This window comes from Microcaecilia unicolor, chromosome 7 (assembly GCF_901765095.1).
Source record: "Microcaecilia unicolor chromosome 7, aMicUni1.1, whole genome shotgun sequence".
Lineage (NCBI taxonomy): Eukaryota > Metazoa > Chordata > Amphibia > Gymnophiona > Siphonopidae > Microcaecilia > Microcaecilia unicolor.
Window position 1 is genome coordinate 230156862 of NC_044037.1, and position 18623 is coordinate 230175484.

Below are 18623 nucleotides of genomic sequence, written 5' to 3' on the forward strand. Positions count from 1 at the left end.
AGAATCCAGCCGTCGCTCTCTCGGGGCTCGCCCGAGATCGAAGAAGGTCGGTCTCGGGGGGGCTGTACCGCAGGAGCCCTCAGGGTAGGGGGAGACCCACCCGAAGGCTCACCGCCACCAGCAGGGGAATGGACAGCCCTCACCTGCACTCCAGACGAAGCACCACCGTCCGACGACATCAGCAGACGAGGTCCCGGTACCACCGACGTCGATGCAGCTGGCCGATGTCTCGGAGCCGATGCAGAGGGCCGATGCCTCGATGCACTCGATGTACTGGCCGCCGAGGTTGAAGGTCTGGACGCTGAAGACGTCGATGCACTCGATACCCCCGGTGCCGATGCCGACGAAGAGCCCGAGAACAAAATGTTCCACTGGGCTAACCTCGCTACCTGAGTCCGCCTTTGCAAAAGGGAACACAGACTACAGGCCTGAGGGCGGTGCCCAGCCCCAGACACTGAAGACACGACGCGTGCCTGTCAGTGAGCGAGATTACCCGGGCGCACTGGGTGCACTTCTTGAAGCCGCTGGAAGGCTTCGATGTCATGGGCGGAAAAATCACGCCGGCGAAATCTGGCACAGAAAAAAGGGAATTTCGACCGGGGCCTAAGTAAGGCCTACCCCGACGACGAAAGAAAACTTAACGGGGCGAAAAAACTCGAAATAGGGGAGGAAAACCAAAAGTGGTTAATCCAAATAATTTCTGGGATTTCTCACAGAAAGCAGTCGAAAAAACGACGCGCGAGGCCGACTTCTCGGGGCACGAACGGTAAAGCACAACCGTACCGAGCGCGGAGAAAAGAAGACTGGCCGGCACAAGCCGGTTTCAGGCGGGAAGACGGCCGCGCATGCGCGGTGGGCATTGGCGCGCGAGGACTAGCAAAGGCCTTTGCTAGTGAAGATTCCGATTGGAGGGGCTGCCGTGGACGTCACCCATCAGTGAGAACAAGCAGCCTGCTTGTCCTCGGAGAAAAGAGGTTTATTAAGATACTCAGGGGAGGTATTTAATGCTACAAATATCTGGCAGTGGGTGTTCCTTTTACTTATTGGTGGTTTACGCTCCAAACGCATATGATCATTCTTTTTTTAAAGAACTTGCTAAAGTACGTAGCTTTCACTTGGACCTCCTGCTGATTTTGGCGGGCGATCTTAATCATGTTCTGGATTACCAGCTTGACCACTCTGGCAGTTATGCTGCAGTGAAGGAGCATAGTGAGTCCAGAGAGGTGCGTTTTTTGTGCTCTTCTTTGGACTTGGTTGATCCTTGATACCTTTGCACCCCACAGAAAGAGACTACACACATTTGTCTCGAGCTCACAGGACCTGGTCTCGCATAAATGATATTTTAGTCTCCAAGTCTTTTTTTTTGTGTGGTTGGCAAGGTGGAGATTGGACCCCAGGAAGTGTGTCATTGACCCTGGGAAACCAGAGGTCACCCCTTGGCAAATGGCGTTTTCCAGCCTACAAGTTCCAAAAGTATCTGGCTGAGAAATGGAACACTTATGAGACTTTTAATGAACAGCATGTAGATACTCCATCACTTTTTTGGTCAACGGCTAAAGCAGTTCACAGAGGACATATTCTGGCATATGTAGTTGCTCGCAATAAACCTATTTCCCAAGGTATTTTGCATCTGGAGCATAAACTCACAGTGGCCAGGAGAGCCTTTCTTCGACATCCTACGCAAGCTCTCCAGGAGGCCTTCCTGGCTACTCTATCTGCGCTTAACTCCCTGATCCATGAGAGGGCAAAGAAATTGCTACTTTATAGAAAATTTAAGTGTATTAACTTTGGGAATAGACCCGGGAAATTATTAGTGCAAATTACAAAAAATTACGGCACAAGATATATTCCAGCTATACATACCCCAAACTGGTCAAATTCATACTAAAACTGCGAACATAGCCAATGATTTTTTTTTTTACTAAGTCCTTTTAAGCTACTACGGGAGACAATTTGACCCACAATTACGGGATCACTTATAAGATGCTGGACTCCCTAAATTACCACAAGCACAGATAGATGGTCTATTGCTCCCGTTGCAGGCCAAAGAAATACAATATTGTATTAAGCATTTGAAACGTTATTCTGCACTGGGTCCAGATGGGTTCTCCTCAGAGTTCGTTTGTTTGTTTTTTAATTACTTGCCCCTCAGCTCATAGCCCTGTGCATGATTGTCTTGTTTCTGGCCAATTTCCACCTTATGCTAATGAAGCCTTGATTACCCTAGCCCCTAAAACTGGAAAGCCGAGTACCAAATGTTTCTTACAGACCTATCTCCCTGCTAAATGTTGATATAAAAATTCTTGCCCGGGTGTTGGCAACTAGGTAATCCACCCTTTTACCTAGCATAGTGGGGCAGCATCAGGGGGTTTTATTGCTGGACAACAGTTATTAATGTACACAAGGTGTTGCTGGCAATGTTCTGTGCTCAAGTGGAAGACATCCCTAGCATGTTGGTGGGATTGGATGCTGAGAAAGCATTTGATTAGTGCAATGCTCCTATATGTTTGAAGTTTTGAAATATGTTGGGGTTTCTGATTGGGTTCTTACTCTAGTCTTCCCTAATGGCAGTGATAACTGGTGCATGGCACATGTACAGACCATTTCCCAATTGAACAAGGCACCCGCCAGGGTTGCCTCCTATCCCCACTCTTACTTGCATTGTACTTAGAGCCCCTCCTGTGTACTCTGCAAAAAGAGCCCAAGATTACAGGTTTGCCTTTAGGGAATCAAACGTTGAAGGTTCTGGTTTATGTGGCTGACTTGTTTGTTAACATTATCTCAACCAACGCAATCTTTGGCAAGAATCAGTGTGATATCGGAGCTTGGTTTTTACTCAGACTTCTTTAAATCTGACAAAATCATTGGCCCTTCTCTTGCAGGATGAGGTTCGCAGGCGGTTGGGGGTGGGGGGGCGTTTCCTTTAACATGGGTGCAAGACCACTTAGTATATTTGGGCATTGTGATTCTTCAAGACCTCACCCGCCTGCATTCGCTCAATTTTAACCCCTTAATCTCTCACTTGACCCTCAAACTGCAACTGTGGAGGAATTTGCCTTGTTTATCTTCAGCCAAATTGCCTTATATGATACTGATACTGCGATGTCTATATGTGCTGAAAATGCTGCCACTTTGATATCCTGGGCTCATGGTAAGCTCCTTGATGACTTGCTACGCAGTTTTTAACGGGGTGGAAAGAGCCCTTGCTTACCCATAATGACACTATATAAACTACGGGAGAAGGGGGGAATTGGGCCTTTTAGACCTACACCTTTTTCATTAGCGAGTGGGATGCATCATATCACAGATTAGATTCATGGAACCCCTCATTTTTCAGTTCGAGACGTAGAAATTGAGTTAGGTAACCCTTAGCACTTTAGTTATCCGTTACACTCAACTACTCTGATCCGGGGGCCGAACTTGACCAGATTGTTGTTTCTCCTCCCTTTGAGGACAGCTTGGAAAAAGGTAGGGAAGATGTTTGCATGTGATTATAGGCTGACTCCCTTTTTGCCGCTGACGGGTAGCACGGCCTTTCCGGCTAGACTATTCAGTGGGACTTTTGATACTTGGACCTCCCATGGTGCAAAATACTTGTTCCATACAGTTAAGGAAGAGGGCAAAATACATCCTATGGCTGACTTGCAACGAGAGTAGAGACTCAGGATTAGCACATATTTTCAATATTACCAACTGAGGCACAATGTGGCCTCTCTCCTGGCTGTGTCACTTTCTTGTCGGCCCATGAGGCCAATGCGGAGATCTATTGGCTGGATGCGCAGCTATTGGTCCCCTTGAAATGTTATCATAAGTAGTTGCGGAATCTAATACTGGATCTTAATTATGATCATTATGTTGCTCAGTGGAACGCTGACTTGGAGATAACTCTTACTGTGAAACAATTTAAACAAAGTGTGCTTAATAAAGGTCCCTTGTCTTGGGACATTACATATTCAGAAATGCAATATAAATTTCTCCTGCAACTGTATGTTTCTCCACATCGAGCCTTCCTGGCTACCCTTCGAGATGGTATGTGTTTAACGTATTCAATTAATTAGGCTACCCTGGGCCACATGTTCTGGGATGCCCATCAGTTCACGCTTTCTGGGATGATATAGCTGTGTATGTGAGCTCGCTTTGGAAGAATCTCTGGAGGCCTTCGGCTGCTATGCTGTTTGAGGTGGTACAACTTTCGCGGCCATCTCCAAGAGGTTGCTTGGGTTTTATAAAGCGCTCGATTCTGCTGGGCAAAAAATGTATTTTACAAAATGATTGGAGAGAGATCCTCCCTTGCTCGCTCAATGGAAGTCCCTGATGATCCAATTGGCGATGATGGAGAGGCGACTGTTTGAGACATGGACACATTGCCAGGAAGAAAATTTCAGTTATTGGGAGCCATTCTGGAACTCTCACACCTGTAGCTTGCAGTGGTTTGCTTAATTGAGTCTCTTAAGAGTATTTCTCTTCATCATGCTTACGTACTTGGAAGTCAGAGGTTTTTTTTTGGGGGGGGGAGAGTTGTGGGGGGGGCTTGGGATTTGTATATTGAAAACTGATGATTCTGTACTTACTGTCTTTTATTACTTTGTATGATTAAGTTCTTGTTGTGGAATCAATAAAATGATTTAAAAATAAAAAAAAAAAAAGATATGTGGGAGGTAACAGCTCATGTGCAAGATGTCTGAACAAAAATGAAAGTGCCAGCACACATCTGCACCTATTACTCTGTGCATAAAAAATATCAGCCTCACAAAATTGTATGTGAAATAAATTTTTGTGAGGCCAATATTTATGTGCTGAACAAAGGCACAAAAGGGTGCTGGCATTTTCTTTTATTCAGACATGCAGAGTGAGCCACCCTGCAGCCACAACCCCCCCCCTCCCCCCCCCCAACCCCCCCCCCCCCCCCCCCCCCACCCCCCACCCCCCCCCCCCCCCCCCCCCCCCCCCCTCCAAATTAGCATGCAAGTTCTTTGCACTCAATATTAGCATCCCATTAGCTTACTGGAACCTTCTACCCCCCCCCCCCTCAAATTAGCATGCAAGTTCTTCGCATTCAATATTAGCATCCCATTAGCTTACTGGGTCATGTGGTTTAAATTTTGCTGTAAAACCCACAGCTCTATCATGTGGTTTTCTACATCTACCCCAAAAGCTCTGAGGAAATAAAATAAGTATTGTGCAGGTTCTACAGCCACCTCCATACTTCCTTGCCTTTCATGAGCCAGTCTCAATGCTGAAATGATGCAAGCTGTCTAATACTCAACCAGCAAATAAAGGCTAAAGACAGCATACATCTTGTATAGATTAGATTTAAAAATACTTCTAGTGGCATCTTACACTTTAATGATACCACAGACTAATGGTTTAATGTCTGCAGAAAAAGAAAAATCAATAGTGCCTAAACATGAAGGTGAAAATAAAGCATGGTGTGAACAGTAAATACAAGAGAGCAAAATATTCCATTTCACTGACATCTTATGACAAAGCATTTCAACTCCTGCTATAGACAGTGATTCATTTATTCACCCTTGTCTCACCTTTCAAACACAGAAGAAATAAAGTAGTCTGGGTCAAGCCGAGAAGCACAAACCTGTGAGAAAAAAGAAATAGGTACAGCAAGATTCAACCTCCAATCAAAGGGTGTACCTGCAAACACAAGGCCTGCAATAACAAAGATATTTAAACTTGCCTGCAGCAGGTAATGTCTGGATCAATCATGGAATTACAGAAATGTGACTGTACATACGTCATGGCCTGTCCTTTTATCTGAAGTCCATTCCTCACCCACATGTTACTATGTATTTCAGATAAGCTTGCCTATGATTAAATAAAGCAAACGTTAAAGTAAGTGTTCTGCTAATACTATGTATACATTTTACTATGATTATTTATAATCAACAGTGCCTTCTTATCAGTACCTTGTACCCCTCATAATTAGTACACATTAAAAAGAACCAATAGCTTCTATATATTGATTTTAAAACAAAAAGTAAATTTTGGAGTGACAGTTATGACTAACAGTAATAGAATGGCTGCATTGTGTTTCCAGAAAGACAGCAGGGTAACAGTTAACAAAATTTTATTAAGCACTAGGAGGTCAGAAAGAATAGAAACTGGCTTTCATAGTGTTGGCAGCTGCAAGGATTACTAAGAAAGTTGGTATTACTACTACTACTTAACATTTCTATAGTGCTACTAGTCGTACGCAGCGCTATACACTTAAACATGAAGAGACAGTCCCTACTCGACAGAGCTCACAATCTAATTAGGACAGACTAACGGGACAAATAAGAGATAAGGGAATTAATAAGGTGAGGATGATAAATAAGGGTACTGAACAAGTGAGTAAGGGTTAGGAGTTAAAAAGCATCAAAAAGGTGGGCTTTTAGCCTAGATTTGAAGACGGCCAGAGATGGAGCTTGATGTATCAGCTCAGGAAGTCTATTCCAGGCATATGGTGCAGCAAGATAAAAGGAATGGAGTCTGGAATTAGCGGTGGAGGAGAAGGGTGCAGATAAGAGATTTATTTGAGACATGGAAGGGAACCTAGTTAATGGATTTAAATGTTAATCTGATAAGAATCACAAATAAGATGAAAACTTCATGAACCACATTGAGCCTTCAAAATGTTAACTAAACCTCAAGAGACTAGCATGCTTGTCAATACTCTAGGCCACCAACTTTTCAAGCTGCACTCAAAAATGAGTCCAGAGTGTTAATTTACTTATTTTATGATGTTCACTTGATATTCCACCTTTTATTAGGGTAAGGGTATAAGACACTATACAGAGGATAATATACATATAATCAGGACAAAATATATTGAGTACAGAAATGAAGCAAACAATGATTAGAATCTTCATGCATAAATTATAAGGAATACACTGGGTACAGCAATGATGCAAACATGGACTAAGGAGGAGGAGTGTGGAAGAACAACATTGAATAAGGAATATGTATTACAATAGTTGGGGGCAGACAGAGAAGTAATGATAAGTCATCTCTGCAGAATCCAAGCAAAAGCCTAGTGAAGCACCTTTCAAAAACCAGTGATCTCAGTAGAATTTAATAGTCCCATCTAATTACAAAGGGCCCAATATTCAGAAAATGCAGAGCTCCTAAATTTATGACCTATTTTCAGCCAAACTTAGGAGCATAGTTTTTCAGCTGAAAATTCATCTTCTGGGACAGCAAGTAAAGAACTACAGCCACATTAAACTCAGTTGTGAACAGAAAAAGAGGCAGCGTTCAAATTGAGGTCGGCACCAGCCCATATGCAGTGGGATGCTACTAGAAAATAGTAACTAAATCTTGCTAGTCACATACCGCGCTTTGTCAGTAATGAAGAAAATCAATGTAGCTTGAGATGTTTTAGCACAGTGTCCCTGATGAAACCAGATAGTGAAGCAGGTTTCCATCGGGAAATATTGAAAAGATAAGTGTGCTATTTCACGGATGTGTTTTACTCAATATTTCAGATAAAATTAAAAATAGGTTGAAGAGATATTTTCTGGCCAATGATAGAATTGTAGGGTGTTTGTATGAAATTACGTACCACAGACCTGTCTGTAGGGTATTTGTATGAAATTGTGTACCACAGACCTGCCAGTAGGGTGCTGTATTACCACAGACTTTGAGGTCTTTCTTCTCTTTTCATTGACTTCAGTATCTATTAATATGCACTGCTATTTTGTAGTCACTGATCATTTTTTGTGGATTAAGCATCCTTTTTTGAAGTGTGCAGAGACAAAACTGACAAACATTTAAGAAAACATGGAATAAGTACTGATTTGGAAGAACTAAGAGGACTGGTAAGGATCAAAGGGGATCCTATAGTACAGCAGCAGGAATGGAGCTGGGCAACCTAGATAGACCTTGAGATCCTTAAATATTCACATTTTTCATGTTTTTATTACAGTTAAACATAATAGAAAACAAGAGCAATTAATATATATGGTCACAAAGCTGCGCTAGCAATCACCGTGTGCCAAATGCAACGAAGCCCATAGAAATTGAATGGGCTTCATAGCATTTGATGTGCCAGAATTGATAGCATGGCTTTGTAAAAGAAGCCCTACAGTTTTAACCAGACCTGGCAAAGAAAATTATACAACAACAAAAAAGAATGTTTACAGAAAGTAAACTAATAAAATCTGTTAGGGTTGTATACCTGTATCTGAAGTGGGTGCACCATCAGTTTCATCAGCATTTCCTGATCCGGTAAAATAGAATCTAGATCTAAATTTTGGCATTTGACAGCCTGTAAATATTACAATTACATTTATGTTTGAGACACAATGAAATAAGTCTACAAATATTACAATTACATTTATATTATGTTTGAGACAAAATGAAATAAGCAATTGTTCCACAAACATTTTCAGAGTTTTGTTTTTCTTTTTTTATAGGTCCTTTTATTAGACACTCAAGTCAACATTACAAAAACAGGCAATATATATCTCAAACAAAAAAAAGCAAAATAAACACTATGTAAAAGAAATCTCTTCTCAAACAAAGGCCCAAACAGCAGGAACTTCTAATTTTATATTATATACACAACACACACATATATAAATATACACATATACATATATAATAATATATATACATAATATATATATATATATATATATACATATACACAGACACACACCACTTGTTCCTCGAACCTGAGTTTGTTTTTTTTTTAACTAAAAAAATTAAGTCTCACCTTGCTTAAGAACATAGCATAATAACGATGCAACGGCAAATGAAAAGTAACCTGGTTAGGTGCGGGCTGAAAAATAAACACAAGTTATTTTAGCGCCTCTGCTGTAATTGAGCAGAGGTTAGAGCACAAACATTGCTACTGGCATGCTTTAAGGCTGGCACACCTAATGCAAAGTAAAATCATGGGAAACTATGAAAAAAGGGTTATGAAAGGGCTAACAACAAAATTGCCTTTACTTTGCCTTACTTGTACTCAAATATTCTGAAACCCCCTTGATAAAAAGCATTTTAGACAACAAATTACACAACTATTGGGCACTGATAGGGAAACTACATCCAACAATAAGATTAATAGATCAAGATGTTACCAACCACCTCCAGTAGCATTTATATTAGAATTATAAAGTGAAGCAATGACAGAAAACAACTAACTACAATAAAGATATGGACTTAGCTAATTCAATGATGATGGCAGAACCATTAACAAATAAAGGTTACATTTAAAAATCTTTAAAAGATGTCAAATAGTGAAAACTGTTTTGAAAATTCAAAACATAAGAAAGCCATTTTGAAAACATTAAAAAGTTCTGAGGGCAAAAGAAACTTCTACCAGACCTAACAATCCTGCTGAAGACAAATGCACTAAATACATATGATTTTATAACTCAAGGTTATTTAAAGTGTACATATACATACCTCATCTACAAAGTTGATTGCATCAAACCAGTCTTGAAGGGCTTCAAGGCAATATCTAAAACATTCTTTGTATAGTCTTGTGTTTCCTTAAAAACAATATTTGATAGTCAAAAACAATGGCCTTAGGAAAAAAAATCACACGAGTAACTTTTAGAAAAAAAAAAGTTTGATTTAAGTTGACAGCATAACATTTCCATGGTAGTAAATGAAAGGCAAAAGATAAAATTAGCCCATCCATCTGTCCAGTTATTCCTGTCTACACTATAAAAAGATATCCAAGGACCAAAAGCTTGACTGCTTGTAAGAGCTCTTTCCTTTTCTAAGGAAATTAATGAGGAAGTGAATAAACTACCACTGGATAATAGAGTATACAGAATACCATAACTAATCTAACACCCAGCATCCTCCTCACACGCCTGTCTTAATAAGCTTTTATTAACAATCAAAAAGGCTGTCTTGATGAACAATACCAAGCAATTGCCAATCTTAGCACCTACTTGGTTGGCTTCTGGGGAACTGTATTTACTAATACCAAAATAAGATACCTCAGGACTGCCATGTCCTGGGTTGTGTTTTCTTTATTAACCCACTTGTTTTCTCCATAGCTTGTTGGATATCATCTGGCCACCTCATAATGCTGCATCAACCCATAACTTTCTAGATCTGACCCACTAATTCCAAACCATTTACCCCATAGCCTTCAGTATCACAAGCTCATATTTTACCTGCCTTTTTTTATCCCTCCCTATAACCTCGCTGCTTTGTCTCTACTCAAGAACATGTCACAACCCCCAACCTGTTCCTACTACTATCCTCTATATCTGTCCTAATCATGCTAGAATTCTATCGTATTTTAAGGGCTCTGAATTAAATGGAACCAATTCAAAATGGCTGTAGTTCAAAAATCAACATATGCCAGAAGATAATGGAATTTGCTTGTATTTTGTAAACATTATTAAGAAAAATTTCTAATTCAATGGTCATTGAAACTTTACCTCTCATGTGACAAAAGGCTCTGGGGACAGTGCTACAGCAGCTACGCTAAAGGGAAATTCTAGGCATAAAAACAAATTGCAGAATGTGCATTGTTTAGAGAGGTTCACTACTCATGATAGTAATGGGTCTTTCACAATTTGGGGGCTTGCCTTCAGATGTTTCAGTTTGCATATATTAACATTCTATTTGATTGTGAAATCCATCCAACTCTACAACTCTGTCTACTATGAATATTCCCATCCTTGTTATCTATGTCCATAATACAGAAGGCTTTATTAATTTTAAAAGTTATTTTAGTCAAATTGGCCATCATATATAGGGCTCCCTTACTCAACAGAGGAACTTATTTCACAAGTTGAGACGAAGCTAAGAACTAAGAGAAACCTGGGTTGCAAGGAATTTGAGAGATTTTGGGACTAGTGGAACCCTTTATATTCGAGTCTTGTCAGCTAGAATCCAGAACATTATTTTCAATATATAACAGCAGCAGATGTTAGGATTGTGATTGCTGTGTTTCTGGGGAAAGGGAGAGAGATGTCTACCCATAATGCCTGACAAAGGAATGCAAGGGAGTGGAAGGGTGGATAGGAAGAAATTAAAACTGAAAATTGAAATTTGTGCTTGCTGTAGATGGTGGGTATCAGAGTCCACCACCTACTGACAGTTTTGTTTTATCTTGTCAATTAAAAGATTTATGTTTAAATCTATTAGTATAGTCAAACGAACAAGAAACAACAAAACAAGTCAAGCAGCACTGGGAACAATGATACATCAATTAAGCAAAAACACAGAGTAGCTTTGTGTCCAATAGCCCCCCTGAAAGACAAAGAACATCTGTCCCAAAACGAAGTCAAACACCAACCATCCACCACCCCCCCTTCAAAATAAAAATTATTTTTTCATGCAAAAATCACAAAGAGGCACATTTTCAAAGCACTTAGCCTTCCAAAGTTCCATAGGTTTCTATGGAACTTTGGAAGGCTAAGTGCTTTGAAAATATGCCTCTAAAGTATTCAAAATCAGACTACAGGCTCTGGGAGAAAGGGAATGTATGTAAGGACCCCACACAGATAAGAACTATTTTTTATGTTTTAAGGACACACCCATCCTCTGCTTCTCCATCAACATAATATGGTGAAAACAATTACACAAATTCCAAAACAAAGGAGGGTCAGGAACGGTCTAAATCTTTAAAATAATCTTTTAACCCAAAAGGGCTGCCTTGCGGATGAGCAGACGACCACCCCCACTCTGCAACAAAAACACTTCATATTTACCCAACAAAAGACCAATTGCCAATAATGGTACAGGGAACCCCGAAAGGCATTCTAAATATTGGACTACCTTGGACCAAAAAAACTGAATCTTGGGGCACACCCAAAAGGTGTGAAAAAAGGAATTAGGTTGCTGATTACATTTATGACAAAAAGGATTGTCAATGCTGCCCATATTGAAGAGTTGTGTTTGAGAGATAAAGGCCCAAAAAGTACCATAAATTAGCATTCACGCAGGTCCACTGCTACAACCAGAGTTGGAATCCTAGCAATCAGTCTGCTGATGTCAACCGAAGCCAATACCTCTGCAAATCTGCCTCCCATTTAGCCGAGCAGAGGTATTTCTAGGAGAAAATGTCCAAATGGCCTTATGAAGCAATAAAGCAACGAAACAGACAGCTGATCTCTATCATGCAAGTCAAAGAGAAGCCAAATGAACACCGACTGCCAGAGAGCGCATTCCCATCCAGAGCAGAAACACAGTGGCACAACTGATAACAGGCAAAAACATCCACCAACTTATTTTATTTTTATTTAGATTTGCTCACACCTTTCAGTAGTAGCTCAAGGTGTGTTACATTCAGGTACACTGGATATTTCTCTGTCCCAGGAGGGCTCACAATCTGAGTTTGTACCTGAGGCAATGGAGGGTTAAGTGACTTGCCCAAGATCACAAGGAGCAGCAGTGGGATTTGAACCAGCCACCTCTGGATTGCAAGACCGGTGCTCTAACCATTATGCCACTCCTCCACTTGTTAACTTAGTTAACAAGCCATCCCCCAACAATTGTAAAGGTAGTAAAAATCCATTAGGGTGAAGGACATGTTCCAAACATGTAATCCATTGACGGATGGTCCCCATTCTCAAACCCAGGCAGGAATTCCACATTACCACAAATAGGGAGAAAAACTGAAACATGAGGGGATATTATTTCTGCATTCACAGATATAAGTACATAGGTATTGCCATAATGGTACATGCCGAAGGTCCATCAAGCCCAGCATCCTGTTTCCAACAGTAGCCAATCCAGGTTACAAGTACCTGGCAAGATCCCAGAACAGTACAATACGTTTTATACTGCTTATCTTAGAAATAAGCAGTGGATTTTCCCCTAGTCCATTTTATGGACCTTTCTTTTAGGAAGGTATGCAATCCTTTTTTTAAACCCCATTCTTTTTGTTAGTTGAGGATTCAGTTGTCAATGAAACATCTGAGTTACATCGGCTTAATATCTCTCATTTGTTTGATTCCAAACAAAGCTACGAGAATGGTATAGGATTTGCGTTCCAAGATGTATGAGCAGAGACTTGCTGACCTGAACATGTATACCCTGGAGGAAAGGAGGAACAGGGGTGATATGATACAGATGTTCAAATACTTGAAAGGTATTAATCCGCAAACAAATCTTTTCCGGAGATGGGAAGGCAGTAGAACAAGAGGACATGAAATGAGATTGAAGGGGGGCAGACTCAGGAAAGATGTCAGGAAGTATTTTTTCACGGAGAGGGTGGTGGACGCTTGGAATGCCCTCCCGCGGGAGGTGGTGGAGATGAAAACGGTAACGGAGTTCAAACATGCGTGGGATATGCATAGAGGAATCCTGTGCAGAGGGAATGGATCCTCAGAAGCTTAGCTGAAATTGGGTGGCGGAGCAGTTGGGGGGAAGGGGGTGGTGGTTGGGAGGCGAGGATAGGGGAGGGCAGACTTATACGGTCTGTACCAGAGCCGGTGATGGGAGGCGGGACTGGTGGTTGGGAGGCGGGAAATACTGCTGGGCAGACTTGTATGGTCTGTGCCCTGAAAAGGACAGGTACAAATTCAAGGAAAGGTATACACATATGAGTTTGTCATGGGCAGACTGGATGGACCATGCAGGTCTTTATCTGCCGTCATCTACTATGTTACTATGTTACTATGTAACTACAAGGTGTAGCTGCAGGGAAAACAGCAGAAAGGATGTTCTGTGATATCAAAACATTTGAGAGAAAACTTCAGGTTTTTGAAAGAGACCTTGAAAGTGGGCAGCTAAAATATTTTCCAAATCTAAAAAAATTGTAAAAGATTTGCAGACAGTCCTACAAGCCATCAGGAAATCTACAAGGAATTTTCTAGCGCTGTACAAGCTGCAAAGGTGAACTTTAGTAACAGATTTTTACAGTTCCGTAAAATGGAGACAACCCTGTGTTTTCTAACTTCTCCAGAGAGAGCCAAATTTGAAGAACTTGATCTTTCCTGCTTACAGTGGTTAGATTTAGGAAATCTGGAAATGGAGCTACTGGAATTTCAAGAAACCTGTATCTGGAAAAATAAATTCTGTGACCTGCGTGTAACACTTGAGAAGATTGAAGGGATGACAAATGACAGCACAGTTAGTTCTGAAAATGAAATCCTTAAAGTGTGAATTCTCTGCCAAATAATTTTAAGTCAATGAAAGCATTTGGGATTGCTTTACTTACTCTGTTTGGGTCATCATATTCTTGTGAGCAGCTGTTTTCAACTTTGAATTATATAAAATCTGACATCAGAAACAGACTAACAGATGACCTGAGTGCTGCATGTGTTGCTCTCAAATTTACAAAGTATGAGCCAAGATTAGACAAGTTATCAGCATGCATGCAACAGCAAAATCACATTAATTATTCAAAAGCATGTCAAATGCTTTTAAAGTTCTGTTATTCAGGTTAAATTGCCCTGTTGGCACTTTGCGTTAAATCATTAGATTTTGGGATGCTGTTTGGGAGGGGAGAGGAGGGTTGCTGCACATGGATGGAGAAAACAGCAAAAGATGGATCCACATTATACCTCCTCCAGTCAATTCCACAGGGAGGACCCAGCTTTTACTTATGGATGGGGGCAAGAAATGAAGAAGAAAGGAGGAAAGTAAAGAAATAAATGGAAAGGAAGCCCTGGAAATGGTGTTAAGAGAACAGTGGAGGTTGGGGACTCATATATGAGAAAGTTGTGTGATAAATGTGTTTAGCTATATGGGATGTATGTAAAGTAAAAAGTTAATAAAAAGATTTCTAAAAAAAAAAAAAAAAAGAGAACAGTGGAGGAGTGAGCCTAGTGGTTAGGGTGGTGGACTTTGGTCCTGGGGAACTGAGGAACAGAGTTCAATTCCCACTTCAGGCACAGGCAGCTCCTTGTGACTCTGGGCAAGTCACTTAACCCTCCATTGCCCCATGTAAGCCGCATTGAGCCTGCCATGAGTGGGAAATCGCGGGGTACAAATGTAACAAAAATAAAAATAAGATAGAGAGCAGCAGAATCAGAGACTGGGACCATATCACCAGACAACAAAGGTAGGAAAAATCATTTTATTTTTACTGTTTGGAATATGTCCAATTTGAGAATTTACATCTGCTGTCTTAGTTTGCACTGGGTATACTGGAGCTGTAACAGCTTGCAGAAATGATTTATAATGAAAAAAAATCATGTTATTTTTTTCTCCTATACTAGTATAATATTTTCAATGATGTCTGTTTATATGCGCCATGGCTGGTGTAAGGGGTGTGGCTATCATAGGGGTGGAGTCATATGTGGTGACCCCGCCCATAATGAGTACTGGCACTTTGCTATAAATAATTAGATTTTGGGTTGCTGTTTGGGCACTTGGTCTCTTGAAAGGTTCACCATCACTGCTCTATACCATAGCAGATGACAGCAGATAAAGACCTGTACTGTCTATCCATCTGCTCAACAAGATAAATTCGTTACATATGGTATGTGATACTTCATATGTACACCTGGTCTTGATTTATCTTTGCCACTTTCAGGGCATAGACTATAAAAGTCTGTCCAGTACAGTTCTTGTTCTAAAATTTCTGGCATTACCATCGAAGCCCCAGAAAAGTTCCACTCTGGCCCATCCAAATCTATTCAGCCACAATCAGGGCATAGACTGTAGAAATCTGCCCAGCACTGGCCTTGTTCTCCAGCTTCTGAAGGTAATTCTGTCCAGCCACGATCAAAGTACAGGCCATAGAAGTTTGCCCAGTGCTGGCTTTGCTTCCCAATTACCAGTGTTGCTTCCTGATCTTAACTAAGCTTCTTTGGATCCATTCCTTCTAAACAGAATTCCTTTATGTTTATCCCATGCATTTTTGAATTCCATTACTGTTTTCATCTCCACCACCTTCCGTGGGAGGGCATTCCAGGTATTTACCACCCTCTCCGTGAAAAAATACTTCCTGACATTATTCCTGAGTCTGCCTTTTTTTTTTTTTAATTTTGAAAGCTTTTATTGAAAACATCGATTAACATACAACAATATAATTCAAAATATCAACCCGTTCCCCATCTACCCCCTCCCACCTCTATCCCGTTAGCGTTTCCATGACTTTTAGTTCTAGCGTCTTCCTGTCTCAGAAAAGATTTGCAGATTAATACCTGTCAAATATTTGAACATCTTTTATCATATCACCCGTCTCTCCTTTTCACTAGGGTATACATGTTCATCATAGGCGGGACCAGAGCTTGAGAGACAGGAAAGGCCGAAGGTGCGTCGAGCAAAGAACACGCGCTTCCCTGCCGCTGCCGACGCACGCCGCCTTAACCCCGACTCCAAGGATGGTACGCTTTTTAAATTTTAGGAGGAGGGGGTTTCCTGGTGCTGGGAGGGAGGGAGGACAGACGGGCGGCAGGCCAGCCTGGTGCTGTCTGTGTGCTGCTGGGTGGGAGGGAGGCCTGCTGCTGCTGCGTGCTGGGAGGGAGGGAGACCTGATGGTGGGTGCTGGGAGGGAGGGAAGCCTGATGGTGGGTGCTGGGTGGGAGGGAGGCCTGATGGTGGGTGCTGGGTTGGGAGGGAAGCCTGGTGTTGGGTGCTGGGTGGGAGGGAGGCCTGATGTGGGTGCTGCATGGTGCTGGGAGGAAGGCAGGGGTGAGGAGGAGGGGTGGCGTGGACATTTGTGGCGGGAGGGGAGAGGAGGGGTGCTGGACATTTGTGGCTGGGGGGAGAGGATGGTTGCTGGACATTGATGGAGGGCAAGAAATGAAGAAGAAAGGAGGAAAGTAAAGAAATAAATGGAAAGGAAGCCCTGGAAATGGAGTTAAGAGTACAGATAGAGAGCAGCAGAATCAGCGACTAGAACCAATATGGATAGAAAAACAAAATCACCAGACAACAAAGGTAGGAAAAATCACTTTATTTTTATTTTAGTGTTTGGGAATATGTCCAATTTGGAATTTAAACTGCTGTCTTATTTTACACTGGGTATACTGGAGCTGTAACAGCTTACAGAAATGATTTATAATGGAAGAAAACATCAGGTTATCTTTTTCTCCTATACTAGTATAATATTTTCAATGATGTCTGTTTATATGCGCCATGGCTGGTATAAGGGGTGTGGCTATCATAAGGGTGGAGTCATATGTGGTGACCTCGCCCATAATGAGTACCGGCACTTTGCGATAAATAATTCGATTTTGGGTTGGTGTTTGGGCACTCAGGTCTCTGAAAGGTTCGCCATCACTGGCCTATATTGTGGCTGCATGAATCTGTATACAATAGAGAACAGAGTTACACATTCATGCTGCTTCCCAGTAGTTGGCATAGAATATGACAACTTGACTGCTGGTCTATATTAAGAAGGTGGACAAACTAACACAGGGAATAAGCTATTGCTCTGAGCTTCAGATGACTGATGTGACAGTCATTCAGCTTTGACCAGATGACAAGAGCTGAGTGTGTTCTCTAATCAATGTTTAAGGCACCTGTTGTAAGCAGAGAATATGTAGTATGAATGACAACTTTGTTCAAAATGAGTTCTGATATCCCCCACTGGGACAGTCCGAAGAAAAGGTGATGACACACTTCTATTGAAAAAGTTAGGGTGTGCCAATTCTGTTGGAATTGAAATCCCACTACAACTTCTTATTTTGAGGTGGGCAAAAGGCATGGTAGTCTATAAGGCTGCTGCAGTCCATGACTTCTGCAAATAGGTTCTGGATTAACTGTTGAAGTATTGAACTTTTCTAGATATAATGCATAAAAGTTTCAGATATCTGTCTCGCATGCAAAAAAAAGCCTTTGCTTGCTCTGTATCTGGAATAGCTCCTATTAAAAGAAATCTTAGTTGTTGTTGGTTGAAGTGATTATTTCCTGAAGTTGATCAGAAAACCTAGCCTTCGAAGGCAGCGTATTGTATGGTTTCTGAGGGAAACGACCAGATCTCTTGGCAAAGCTGTAAGAAGCCAGACATCATGATAAGAAAAGGCCATATGTCTCTGCTTGCACAGATGAGCTGTTATAACTACTTAGGCATTTGGCAAACTTTCAGGGGGCAAGGAATGACCAAAAGAGAAAACTGTTTTGATAATGGTCAATGTACTGGTGAAATAGTGGATATATTCTATAAGTTTGCCCCCATATATTCTTGAATTCAGACATAGTCTTGGTCTCCACCTTCCCCACCATGAGGTCATTCCAGACATCCACCACCCTTTTCTGTAAAACAGCATTTCCATATTTTATCCCCTTACACCTTCATCCCATGCCCCTCATTCCTGAGCTTCCTTTCAGTTGAAAGAGACTCACCTCCTATCATCTCCCATCTTCCTTCCAAAGTATAAATACTGAGCTCTGCAAGTCTGTTCTCAAACAATTTTATGTACTAACTCCATCCTGTTTATATCTTTTCTGGTCTCCAGAACTATACACAGTACTCTAAATGGGGTCTCACCAGAGCCGTATACAGAGGCAATATCACATCTTATTTTCCTGCTGATCATTCCTCTCCCTATGCTCCCAAGCATCCTTCTGGCTTTCACCGTCATCTTTTATACTTGTTTGGCCATCTTAAGATCAGTGGCGTAGCAAGGGCGGTCCGCCCCAGGTGTCAGCAGGTGGCGGGGTGCTCCGCTCCCGCTGCTTCCACCCTGTCCTACCTTTAAAAAAAATTTTCGCTGCGCCGGAGTGGCAGGCAGCGCCTCACGTCTGCCCTGCTG

General features: G+C 41.5%; 1 protein-coding gene across 1 annotated transcript in view; it reads right to left on the reverse strand.

Annotated features, from left to right (window-relative positions):
• UBR3 (ubiquitin protein ligase E3 component n-recognin 3) overlaps window positions 1–18623 on the reverse strand; it is a 686242-nt gene that overhangs the window by 502205 nt on the left and 165414 nt on the right. The window contains 6 exon segments of the mRNA XM_030210854.1: window positions 5541–5593; window positions 5689–5820; window positions 8174–8263; window positions 8714–8779; window positions 9409–9467; window positions 9470–9494. Of these exon segments, the coding sequence (XP_030066714.1) occupies window positions 5541–5593; window positions 5689–5820; window positions 8174–8263; window positions 8714–8779; window positions 9409–9467; window positions 9470–9494 (425 nt within the window).